The 13,428-nt window shown below is 37.1% G+C and overlaps 1 protein-coding gene across 1 annotated transcript; it reads right to left on the reverse strand.

Annotated features, from left to right (window-relative positions):
- Positions 1 to 249: 249 nt before the first annotated feature.
- LOC117666305 (p53 apoptosis effector related to PMP-22-like) lies at positions 250 to 6,679 on the reverse strand. Its single transcript, XM_034418894.3, has 3 exons — positions 5,921 to 6,679; positions 3,633 to 3,776; positions 250 to 2,200 (listed from the first exon to the last, which is right to left on the reverse strand). Exons 1-3 carry the CDS (start codon positions 6,120 to 6,122, stop codon positions 1,992 to 1,994), a joined length of 555 nt encoding a protein of 184 aa, XP_034274785.1. The 5' UTR covers positions 6,123 to 6,679; the 3' UTR covers positions 250 to 1,991.
- Between the last annotated feature and the right edge of the window lie 6,749 nt (positions 6,680 to 13,428).

Here is a 13,428-nt window from a genome sequence, read left to right on the forward strand (position 1 = left end):
AGAGCTCTGCTAGGGAACTGCCCAGTATACTAACACATTTTTGCAATGGTTGAATTTTTAACAGTAATTATAGCCTCTGCGTGCTAATCCATTTTCTCAATTTTCAACAAATTTGCATCTGTCATTTGATCAGAGCAATATGTTCACATACTTAAGTTGATTGTGTTGTTTGTTTTTATTTTTAAGCCATTTAATAGAATTTAATACCAACCCTACAAATTCTTTTATTCATTAAGCAACAGGCAAAAATGTTTTATTAACTAATTTTAATAATATCACATCCTTTTGAGCATGCAGCTAAGAAACATGGAAAATTATGCCAAAGCACAATAGATGATTTTGAGTTCAACTTGCCACTGTAACTATTGATTTAACTTTTAATTAAACCTTGAGCATTATGCAGAACATGGAAACTACACAATTCCTACGGTTTACAATCTAAGATGACAGCTTTATGTATTTTTACTTGGGAATAAGGTTTGAATTAAGAAACAAGTCTATAGGGCAGGGGTGGGTAACTGTGGCGACTTTATGACCTGTGGACTTTAACTGGACTTTAAGCCAGTTGGCTAAGGAATTCTGGGAGTTGAAGTCCACAAGTCATACAGTTGCCATAGTTGCTCACACTTGCTGTAAGAGGTCAGAATATATGGCAAAAGAAATCAGTACCAGATGACCCTTAGTATAATAGATAATGTATATATGTACATTTTCTGACCTCTCTATGCCTATGAAGCACCATTGTCTTTTCAGTGTTATGACAGATTGTGTTGCTTTCATCATCTGAACATAAACAAAATATTACAAAAGAATTGCCCCTCTAAAAAAAAATAATGAACATATTTTGGCAATTATACATCCATGCATTACAAAAGGCTATGTATTTACACTTTAAAACAAGTAGGCAAAACTAAGATATGCTAATACAAAAGTACAACCGGAACTTCAGCAAACTCTTCTGAAGGTCAGCTTGCAGATCTGAGAACATCTAATAAGAGATTACTGTTTATTGTAAACAAGTTTAGAATGTCATAGAGTTGCCTTTAAAATGTTCAGGCAAAATATTTTTGTTAAAACTAGGAGAAATTAGGTTGGTTCCTGGTTTTCTCAGTTAGGGTGGGAACATAATTTCTTCCCAACCTCTTCCTAACTAAACAATTTGTGCAGTTCATGCAGTCTGTTCTGGCTAATAATGCTTTCAGGTATATAAAAGTTTTCCATGTTGGCTTCAACTTTCCCATTATTGTTAATAAAATGTTATAGCCTAAATTTGGAATTTATTTATTTATTTTTTGCAAACAAAGCATGTGCTTCAATACTGATGTTTCATTAGAACAACAACAAGATTCCAAAAATTTTCAGCCACCATAATTAAACATCCAGTTCTGAGAGTTGCAATCCCAACACATCTGCAGTTGACAGGATGGAGAAGACAAGCTTATACTATTAGTAATAATGCAATCAAGAAGGTTCTTTTTTTAAAAAAAAAAAAGATAGTGTATCTATCTAGTGGATTGAATATAAACAGGCTTTAGCAGGATTTCTCTCACACTAAGGAATGAAGCAGAATAGCTGTTGCCATTAATTCATTTTACCCTCTGCAGGCTTTTGAACCCCTGCCCCTGAAAGTGTGCCCCCAAAAGGTTGGGAGCAGCCTGCAGAATAGTGGAGGCCACAGGAGGAAATCAATACTGATTATAAATAAACACTGTAAATTGGTGAATGTTTAATTAAGGCAGTTCAGTTATTATTTCCCTGTAAAAACTAATCATAAAAAAAAGTTTTTTTAAAAAAATAACAAATCCACATTAACAAGAATTGAGAGCAATTCTCGTTCATACTTTTTTTTTTTTTTTTGAGCTGCTAAACCTCTATATATTCTAATATTCTTGCATATTGGACTTGAGCTGGTAGGTATGCCTGTATGCTTCTTTAGACCCCAAACAGTCAGGGATTCCCTATGATGACCCTGCTGCTCTTTATAGGAGATTTTAATAAAATTCAGGTTTGACGTTTCCCAAAATATGATCTTCATAGAGGGGGAGACAACAAAAGAAGAATCCAAGACCTATTGACATGATACACATGGTCCATCCAAATCCGTAGCTCCAATCAAACACATGCAGGGTATTTACTGGGAAGGACACACGTGTTGAAATCATTACAGCATAGATGACAAGGCCCATTAATGAGAATATGGCTGCAAAAAAACAAAAAGATTAAAAATTAGTTACTAACACATGAAAACAGTAAGAGAACAGAATGGATTGTATGTTTTTAAAAATGGCCTTGGGAGAATTCTGAGCCCTATCGGCACCTTACTCCTATGGTAGTTTGTATTCTATTTGCCGAATCTATCTAATATTGTGGTTAAATTAAACTGTTTTATACCATCAGACAGCAGTCCAGTATTTGGCAGCATCATAAGATCCAGCCTTGTAAAGTGAGACCATTTTTAGGTAAAGAGGCTAAGGGTTAACTGGAAGCAAAGCATGTTCTTTACCACTAAGCTGCAGTCCTTTCCCTATTTTTAGGTTTGAAGCTCTGACAAGAAATACCACCGAAATGGTGATGAGAGATTCTGAATCAAATTTTACACAAGAATAATGAAGGTAAACATACAATTTAATTTAATTTAATTTAATATTTAAATTTATATACCAATGATGTATGACAGATAACTTTTGAGTCATGTTTATATAGAATTACTCACAGGGTGAACAGAAATTTAGAATGCTTTTGAATCAACTAAAATAAAATAAATTAAGGGCCCGGGTTCTAGAATGTCATATATATATCAGAAAAACAAGGAGAGGCTGGTGATGAATTCAGAAGAATTTAGGAAAAGCTCTTTTTAGATTCTCCGCCTCTGCCCTCTTTTTCAGGATACGGATATTGTCTTGTTCCCCAGTTTAAAATGAAATAGACAATACTTGTGCTTTAAAAAAAAAAATAATGCTACTGTTTTCTCCATTGATTATAACAGAGTATCATCGCTATTAGCCTGCTTTTATGAAATACAGGTAGTCCTTGACTTACAACCATTCATTTAGTGACTGTTCAAAGTTACAATGGCACTGAATAAAATGACCAGTTCACACATTTATGATTGTTGCAGCATCCCCATGGTCATGTGACCAAAATGTGGGCGTGTATCAACTGGCATGTATTTATGACAGTTGCACTGTCCCAGGGTCATGTGATCATCATTTGTGACCTTCCCAGCCAGTTTCTGACAAGCAGGGTCAAGGGGGGGGGATCAGATTCACTTAACGACTGCATGATCCACTTAAAAACCACAGTGATTTGGCAAAATTGATCATAATGTTGGAGCCCTGACTCAATTAACAAATGTGGTTGTAAGTTGAGGTCTTTCTATACTGCTGTTCTGTTGAGTTGCCTGGGAAAATGTGAAATGGCACAAATCAAGTCTGCTGGGCGAGGGTTTGGACTAGATGACCTACAAGGTCCCTTCCAACTCTGCTAATCTGTATCTGTAAATCTTTTCTTCATACTTACAGTTATTTTCTTACCATCATAGAAATAGCTAGTGTCTCTCCAAACCAAATATGCTCTGCCATATTCTACAATATTCTACCCATACTTCTTTTGCTTTGGATATGTAGCCTTACCAGCAACAAAACACAAGCCTCCTATGCCTCTAATGAAGTTGAAGCGAAGTGTTGGGATGGCAAAGGCGATGATGGACAAGGCAAAGCAGATGCAGACGAGTACAAATCCAACTAAGAAGGTACCAGCTGCACCTCTACCCCAAGCTGGAAATAAAAACAGAAAACAATGGTTCCATCCTTTTTTGCCTCATCCTGGCAAGATACAGCTCTAAAATACCATTCAGTTATTCAAGAAGGTATGGTAGGGTATACATAGCACTTCCATTTATCTGTGTTTTATGTAATAATGGCTTATCAAATAAACCACAATTGGATGGGTTCATATACAGCAGTAAGGCATTTGCCATGGCTTAGCAAACATAATAGCTGGATTTCCATGATCTGCTAAACTAAATCAAATGGGTCAAAATGCTTTGTGAACACCAATTATTACATCCATAATAATTGGAGGAGGGGGTAATTATTTCATGGAACGTGTTCTTTGGTTTTAAAGCAGCTACAGTTTTAGAGTAAGCCAGTGGTAGGCATTCATTTTTTCCAGGCAAATACCGTGTTTCCCTGAAAATAAGACCCTGTCTTATATTTTTTTGAACCCTGAAATAAGCACTTGGCCTTATTGCCATGTGCTCAAAAGTCCAGTTGGGCTTATTATCAGGGGATGTCTTATTTTGGGGAAAACAGGGTAGATATGATAAAGGGATCGCTACTTTTGCTCTTAGGCACCTTATCTTTGTTAAATAAGGCTTTCTGGGTTATTTTAATATTTCAATAACCTGTTTGAACAGGAATGACTGTGGGACATATAACCAAATTAATTCTGGTTCTCATAAAATCTCTTTCATGTCTTGCCATTAGTGCAGAATTGACAACCACAGTGACATCGATCTCTTTGGACCAAAAATACAATAAAAGCAGGAATAACTTGAGAATGCAGCAGAGAAAGGAATGTAGTAGAATCTAAATCTTAACCATCTAAACACTTAGGAGTATTTTTTATTTATTTGTTTCAACTGAGATGCTCATATAATACTGAATTGTTCTATACAAGATTAAATCCAGGAACGATCTTGGCATGTCAAATGTTAAAAAACATTTTGCTAAGATTAGTCGGCTCAGAATTTATAAAAGCATTTGTAAAAGAATAGAAATCTTTATACAAAGATATTAAAGCTGAGAAGATCATATTGAAAAGCTGTGGGCAATGAATGGTGGAAGCTAATTGGGATTTTAGAGACCCAAATTCAAGAAACATATTCCATGGCTTGGTGAAAAGAGCACACGGCACACAAGATAAATATTCCACTTTTATTTGTGCAGCATTTTTGCTTGGAATGGCATTTTAAACATTCCTGGGTATATTCCTCAGATTTCACCTACCAATCTAAAATAAATAAACTACTTAAATGTAGTTTTACATTAGGGTTTTAACCCTTAGAGGGTTTTACATTTTCTACACATGAAAATATAACTGACTCTATAAAAGTGATTGAAACTTATTACACAAAAATGATTGAATCTTATTACATAGTATAAATAGAATATCTTTCACTGACAGCATTTTAAACCCTTCATTGCTGAAGGTTTTTTAAAATCCTTCATTTCACTTTATTTGGCTTGCACCCTACAAAATCAGTGCAGCCTTCAAATATTTTGTACCGAAGAGCAGCCAGAAAATAAAACTGTTCATGACATAACACTATTTCCAGAAAGAGAACACCATATTTAATATGCTTCCAAAATGTGTCTGCTGGAAACATTGATATCAATACCTTCAGAAATACTGAACACTACACAAATTCATTGGGTATAATCATTTAACCCTATTATGTCACTGTATATAATCACCCAAATATTTTCTTAGACTTTAAGACTGGCACCAATAAAAAAAAAAAATCAAAATTATCAGTTTCGAAATTTTAAGTTGCTATGTTTTCTACTGACCAAGACAAGAATAACAGCTGCAAATTCCCTAACCTGAGAGTACAAATAAACCAGAAAAAAAGGAAGGTATGTCTTTATAGCATCTACTTGCACAACTGTGCTGTCTGACAATCAATTCCTTCTTTTTTTAAAAAAAAAACACATTACTAAGCATTTCTAATTTGGAGGGAAAAAATGAAGTAATGATAACAGTGAGAAGAACTACTTGGAGTTACATGTGCAAAAATGTTATAAAGCATATGATGCCCCTAAATCCTTAGTGTAATTTGTATCACACGCACACACACACACACACACACACACACACACAAATTGCCTTACAGTGTCTCCATCACTAAGATCCTTACCAAAATTCATTAGAGATGTACATCGCCGTTCATCTTCCAAAGAGCATAACTTCCATAACGAGCCTTCAGTCACAAACGGAAAAGTTTGTGAGGTTACCCAGCCCCAACCAGCTAGTGAAATGATGCCAAAGATCATTGCTAAGCCCAGCAGAAGAGGCAAGATCCATCTGCAGCGGGTATAATCCAGACCATACTGAACCATCTTGCTGTTGGGTTTTTTCCAGTCACTTTAAATGCTAAGCAAAAAGGTCTTCCTGCAATGGCTTTGGTAGTCTGGGGGGGAAAAAAACAGGGGGTAAATAAAATGTGTGTGAATGGAAAAGAGAAAAAGAAAGAAAGAAAAGCAGAGAGGAGAGAGCGCAGCTTTGTGATCCAAGGCCCTAAAGAAAACTCCACCTAAATTTCTATGAGCAAGTCACTACAACAACCTGTTGATCTGGAAAGAAAATTCAGGGTTGGGACCACGCTCATTTTAGAACCTGTCTCCTCCTTCTTTGTCAGCTACTAATTAAGATAAATACAGATTATATGCCATTGCCATTAGCATTTAATCTTTTCATGGCAGTAGCGTTTCACAACAAACAGCGCTAAAGTGCTTTTGAAGAGAGCAATGAAAGTTAAGAGCGCATTTTTTGATGAATAAACTAGTCCCAGTCTTTAAAAACAAGATATTGAATAAATGGTTGAGATTTCTCACTGCTTAACTCTAGGAGTCTGAACAGCAAAATCCAGTACGAAAGACCCATCTGGGCATCTGGTACTGTGAAGTGATTTTTATTGCAAAGCAAAAAAGTTCTAATTTTGAATAGTCATATATTCTCCAATGACAACTAAGAGTTGTATTAGCAGAAAAGGAGTAGCTTCTTACGTTGCATGATTATGTGACATCAGATTGTACTATATCCCTAATCCTTTTTAGCAACATAAATGGGCCTCTGGGAAACATCCAGTGATAGGGATTTCATGGTTTCCAACATCCTGTGAGATGTTTTCTTAAGCCCTGGAACTATAATTCCCAGAACCCCTAGGCAGAATTGGCCATGCTTGGAGTTGTAGTTCCAACTCAGTGGGAGGGTACAAAATTGGGAAAGGTGAAAATAAGCAAAAGCAATACCTAGGCTCCAAAAATCCAGAAGACAGAAAATTCTAGTTCTTTTTTTCTTTTTTTTTTGCTATCCAGTGATTGTCCAGAGTTTTGCAGCCCTGAATTGTAAGCTTATTTATTCATCAAGAGGGATACATGTGCATTTTGGGAGTTTGACTGAGAGCCACAAAGTAGATGTGACTAGGTTTGCTTGTTTCATTTTAAAACAGAAGACAATATTCTAATTTTCATGCATTTTCCAAATCAAGAGTGGATCATCAGAATCTAGCCCCAGATGTCAGCGTTCCAGAAAAAAAGCCAACTCCAAGTAAAGACTTTGAAGCAAGCATTTTTCAAAGTTCTATTTACTAGAATAGGTAAACTGGCACATCTGGGGAAAAACCCAAATCTGAGAGGTCCAGGCTTTCCCTCAGTAAATCAAAACCCCCAAAACCATTCCCTCAATCCTCAATTGATCACATGCTCCAATCAACCACCGTCCCATCTCAAGACATCACTCCGACCACTCCTTCTCCAGATGCAGGATTACCCTGACCTTGACCGACAGGAAGAATGCTATTATGTCTACAGACAAGCCCTCTACTAAATACCCCCTCCTACTTTCCCACACATGAGAAAGTGGCAGCATGGAAGCTTCCGGCCTAATATGGCTTCCAAAGCTGACACCAGGGTGCTTTGGGGGACCTTGGTGTGACAAAATATGGCCTATCCCTTTTTACTTTATTAGGGTTGCATGCATGCACAACAGATGTATGGCTTGAACTGGTATGTCTTTTATTACCAGATTAATAATTTTTATCTACCTGGCACAATGGAGAAGCTGCCTTCTAGGGAGAAATAACCAGATCTTTTGCAATGAGAGAATATGGACAATATACAACATTCAGCAACTCTATTGCAAGCAAAGTTTTATTGATTCCAAGCAAATCAGCAAAAAATTGCACTCACTCTTCATATATACCCCATCGGCCCTCCCCACCAGGTTTACCAAACTTATTCATGAATTATTGGATAAAAACCAGGTAGCAAGATGAAAGAGTGCACATTGAGGGGTCTTCCAGCAAGCCATTTTTCAGCACGCTGAATATTTAGTATGCCTTGGATTATAGAGTTCCATGCCTGTTTGCATATTCCTTGGTGCTGATACAAGGTCTATTGTGATAACAAATTATTAATGCTCAGGTAGAAAACATCAAATAATGGCTTGGCTAATTCACAGTCATATTAGCTTTCCTACCATCACAATTGATTATTCAGATTTTGCTGTAGCCTCAAAAGATTTTATCAAAAGATGAAACTAACTGAGAATACAGTGTGCTGGAAGGAATGATAGTGATATGTCAAAGAGATTTGGTTTAAGGAGTGTTTGTGCAAGTCTGTAAATATTGCATCCAGTGGTGAAATCTAAAATTTGTTACTACCGGTTCTGTGAGTGTGGCTTGGTGGGGGGGGGGTAATGTGACTGGGTGGGCGTGGCCATTTTTTCTTTTTTTAACTTTTAAAACCATTTTTTTCTACAACCTCTTCGCTGGAGGTTGTAAAAAAATGCTTTCAAAAGGCTCTGCCGATCAGGCAACTCAGCTTGGATCGTCAGAGGCATTTAAAAGAAAAAAACCCTTTTTTTCTTTTAAATGCCTCTGACGATCCAAGCTGAGTATTTTAAAAAGCCACTGCCTTTTGCCGAAGAGGTTGTAAAAAAATGCTTTCAAAAGGCTCCGCCGATCAGGCAACGCTTGGATCATCAGAGGCATTTAAAAGAAAAAAAGAGTTTTTTTCTTTTAAAAGACTTTGAAGATCCCATCTGAGCCGGGCGATCATCAAAGGCTTTTTTTTTTACTTTTAAAAGCAGAAGAGGTTGTAAAAAAAAATGCTTTTAAAAGTAAAAATAAAAGCCTCTGATGATTGTGCAACTCAACTGGGCATGGAGGGAGGGCAGGGTTTTTTGCTACCGGTTCTCCGACCTATCACAACCCCATGGACAACGTTCCTCCAGGCCTTCCTGTACCATCCTCTGGAATCCATTTAAGCTCACACCAACTGCTTCAATGACTCCATCCAGCCATCTCATTCTCTGTCGTCCCATTCTTCTTTTGCCCTCAATCTTTCCCAACATTAGGCCCTTCTTCAGTGAGTCCTTCCTTCTCATTAGGTGGCCAAAGTATTTGAGCTTCATCTTTAGGATCTGGCCTTCTGAAGAGCAGTCAGGGTTGATCTTCTCTAGGACTGACCGGTCTGATCGCCTTGCAGTCCAAGGATTCGCAGGAGTCTTCTCCAGCATCATAGTTTAAAGCCCTCAATTCTTTGGTGCTCAGCCTTTCTTATGGTCCAACTTTCACAGCCATACATTGCAACTGGGAAAACCATAGCCCTAACTATACGCACTTTTGTTGGCAGGGTGATGTCTCTGCTATTTAGTATGCTGTCTAGAGTTGCCATAGCTTTCCTCCCCAGGAGCAAGCGTCTTTTAATTTCTTGGCTGCAGTCCCCCATGTGGTGATCTTGGAGCCCAGGAAAATAAAATCTGTCACTACCTCCATTTCTTCCCCATCTATTTGCCAGGAGTTGTTTAATATATTTGTGGATAAATGCACTATGTAAACATTACTTTGGATGACATGGTTGGGAATGGTTGGAAATGTGAATGATATGTACTTTTATATGTACAGAGGATGTTACATTGAGGATGTTATGTTGTTAGATAAGAAATCAAATGATTTGTCAGGACTTTATGATGCAGTGAAAAGCAAAGGTCTGAAATTAACGTACTAGAAAATTAAGTACCATTGGTACCAAAGACCAATGAACTGTATTTGACAGAGAAACTGGAGTGAATGATTGCAAGATATCCATAACAGGGGAAATCAAGGCAACTAGATGAATTTGTAGTCCATCTATTTCATTTCATTCCTTCTTACCATTGTGTCTCCTTCAATTAGCTTTTGTGCCTGCAATGGAATGCCTCTTTCCCCCTGGCCATTTTCTCCCTGAATGCCAGGCTGCCAAGCTATCCTGAGGAAGTTCAGGCTGGATACAAGGAAGAGCTTCCTAACTGGTCCAGGATGCTATGCAAAGTAATGCATTTTCCTTCAATAGAGATCTTCTAATAGTAGCTAAATGGTCAGCTCTTCAAAATGCTATAGGGAATACTGATTAAATGCCCTCTAATCTTCCTTCTAATTCTGTGGTAACCATGCTTTTCTTTCTTGCAAACCCACCTCTTGGTTCCATATAACATAAAGGGCAGAAGAATTTCTACTTCTACTGGTATTTGCAAGTCTTTAAGTATCTTCATTCATTTTGCCATTGTAACAAGGTACACAAATTCATCTATTTGCTCTTAATTTTAAATATGTGTGTTGGAAAACAGTAGTTTTGAAGTAGAGAAGAAAGAGAAGATTGTGTTTATGGTCGGCTGGTGATATATATATATATATAGGTGTGTGTGTGTGTGTGTGTGTGTGTGTAGGTCTTTGGTTATTCGGGTCTTCTCCCATGTAAAATTGGAAGTGTCTTGGCGACGTTTCGACGAAGTCTCATTCGTCATCTTCAGGCTGGTGTTCTCGGCTTCGTGCTTCCAGGAGCAATGTGAGATCGCAGCTGTCTCTTCCTTTTAACTGCTAGTGGGGGTGTGAGCTGATTGGGTGGGGACTTGGCTGTGTTCTGATTGGGTGGGGGGTTGGTTGTGCTCTGATTGGATGGGGGTGTGTTCTGTTTGGGTGGGGGCTTGGTTGTGCTCAGCTTAGTCTGAGTTGCAGGGGGATTTGAGCTGGTGAGCTGCGTTGTTGTTGTTTGGCTTCGTGTTTGTGGCCGTGCGAGCTCTTCATGGTGGGTGTCAGTCTGCTTCATGTATGGATATATATATATATATATATATATATATATGTGTGTGTGTGTGTGTGTGTGTGTGTGTGTGTGTGTGTGTGTGTGTTTTTCTTTTAGCCAGGTTTTCCCTACGTAGCCAAGGTTTTTTTTTGTAGCTCCAGCTCAGTAAAAAAAAAAAAAACATAAACCCTACGAAGAAGTAAGAAAATTTATATATATATATATATATATATATATATATATATATATATATATATGTATATATATATATATATATATATATATATGTATGTATATATATATATATATATATGTATATATATATATATATATATGTATATATATATATATGTATATACACACACACACACACACACACACACCCTTTATATACACACCCTTTAAAAAATCTGCCCTAGAGCGCAGGCAATAGTTGTTAAGCTTAAAAACAGGTAATGGTGGCCAATATGGCAGATTCCAGGGTTTTTAAAAATGTTTTTGATGAAATGTTGAAGTTAATGTAAGGCCTAACACCTTTGTCAAGATTAGATCAGAGACTAAATTGAAAAATTATAAAATGCTTGGTAGATGGGATAATAGCACAATTTATGAAAACATATAAAAATATAAAAATGTTAACTGTATCTCCAGGAGGGAGCCCCAAAAGTCAAAATAGTGACCACAATCATGAAATCGAAGCCCAATCCCTTGATAAAGTGTGAATAAGAATCTGTAGGAATGGATTGAATGAAAAATAATTGACTTCGTAGTTCCTTAATTCTCTTTTGGATTGATGTTTCCATCCAGGAGATATAGAATGAGATTCTCAGAAACCATGTTGCTCCATACATAGAAGCTATGAGGATAGTTATGTATCCTATAAGTGTAGTTCATCCTCTTTCAGCCTGGGGCAGAAGCCAAGAAGGCTGATCAGAGAGCTTCTTCCCATCAACTTTTTCTTCATTCATTCCACCAGTCTCCCAGTTGTCCTTCAAGCAACATAGACTATAATCTTTTCCTTTATTATTTTAATATGTACTTTTCCTTTTCAATCCCTAGGCTGTTGACTACAAGATTAACTTCTGTAGGGACCGGCAAGCAACAGTGTAAAATATATTATCTGATGTGAAGTTTAGCATGTTGTTCATAATAGTAGTGCCTTGAGCAGTATCAGTATCAAGACAAAATGATGACAAAAGAACACAGATGATCAGAAAATGGGGACCGATTCCTTTTCCTTCTTGGTTATATCCATAGTTATTTCTCCTTTTCAACCTATTCTCATACTACTAAGTTTACTCTGCGAAAGGTTTATGATTAAAGGGTTTTAGGAGGGATACCTATGACTTTTTTTCAGGCATATAGTAAAATTATGTTGCAAGCCTAAAAGCAGATAAGGTTCTCCCATTTTGTACTTGGACACTGGGCTGCAATAGGGACAGGTGAAAAGGGAAATGAATCCTAGATTCATGTTTATGGTAGTGAAAAGGGTTTTAGCCACACAGTCCATTTCTTGTAGGAAGGCCTCAATTAGATATACACAAAGGAGGTTATTTAGATTTTATCTAGCTAATGATTGCCTATGCTATACCGGGCATGAGGTGTCCTTGTGATAGCAGTGGATGAAATGTTTTTCCAAAATCAAACAATAGATTGTCAACAAACAATTGTTGCAATAAGAGTTGCTAATTGAAACCTGTGTATTCAAAGATATTTGACTTGTGAGACTTGTTCTCATTCAGCAAAATCATTACCAAAGATGTGTTTTTCTTAAGTTTGCTTTCTTGATATTGAAATAATTTTTTGTTAATGCTGAACTATCTTTAAACATTTCATTTCTCTACAACTGTCCCCGGATGCCTCAGCACAATTTTTTATGCAATTTAGATCATTTGAATAAAGAAAATAAGCTCAGTATAAAACCCATTTAAAAGCCATTCATAGTTACAGAAGGCTGAAAAGACCAGTATTTATAGCTTTCTTGAACATCTAATGTTATGATCTTTCCTATCTTAGTGAAGCATTGATATTAACTAGGCCAGGGGTCTCCAATCTTGGCAACATTAAGACTTGTGGACTTCAACTCCAAGTTCCTCAGTCAGCTTTGCTTTGCTGGCTGAGGAACTCTTGGAGTTGAAGTCCACAGGTCTTAAAGTTGCCATGGTTGGAGACCCCTGAACTAGGCCAATCAAAATGGCCTCCTTGCATGATGAAGCCAATGAAAGAACAGCTGTTAAGTCATACCGTTTTTAAAAGTATATTCACATCCTGAGGATCCACAAACCGAAACTGATCAAATATAATCTTGTATGGTTGGCTGGACTGCGGCACTATGCCAGCCCAGAAGGTAGACTTCATCTGCAAAGAACTAATTAAACGTGGTGCAGTCAGATACATATTCTTGGCAGTTTGGTCAGGTTCATATAATTACTGCATGTTCAGACTAATTTGGATGAGCCCAACTATATTTCGAAGCTGCTTCTGCTATGAATTATCAGTGGCTGCTTGTAAATAATGCATAAAGCCAATGGCATCCCTCATTCTCTAAAGATCATCAGCACCCCACACAATTCCTGCCCCC

The sequence above is a fragment of the Pantherophis guttatus genome, chromosome 1, assembly GCF_059756535.1.
Source record: "Pantherophis guttatus breed Tessera chromosome 1, ASM5975653v1, whole genome shotgun sequence".
In the NCBI taxonomy this organism is placed as follows: domain Eukaryota; kingdom Metazoa; phylum Chordata; class Lepidosauria; order Squamata; family Colubridae; genus Pantherophis; species Pantherophis guttatus.

Excerpts from the sequence above, each read along its gene's own strand:
- LOC117666305 (XM_034418894.3), bottom strand. The coding sequence starts at position 6,122 with ATGGTTCAGTATGGTCTGGATTATACCCGCTGCAGATGGATCTTGCCT. Across the intron at positions 3,777-5,920 it reads TACATCTCTAATGAATTTTG|CTTGGGGTAGAGGTGCAGCT; the intron begins GTAAGGATCTTA and ends TTTTATTTCCAG. Across the intron at positions 2,201-3,632 it reads AGGCTTGTGTTTTGTTGCTG|CCATATTCTCATTAATGGGC; the intron begins GTAAGGCTACAT and ends GTTTTTTTGCAG.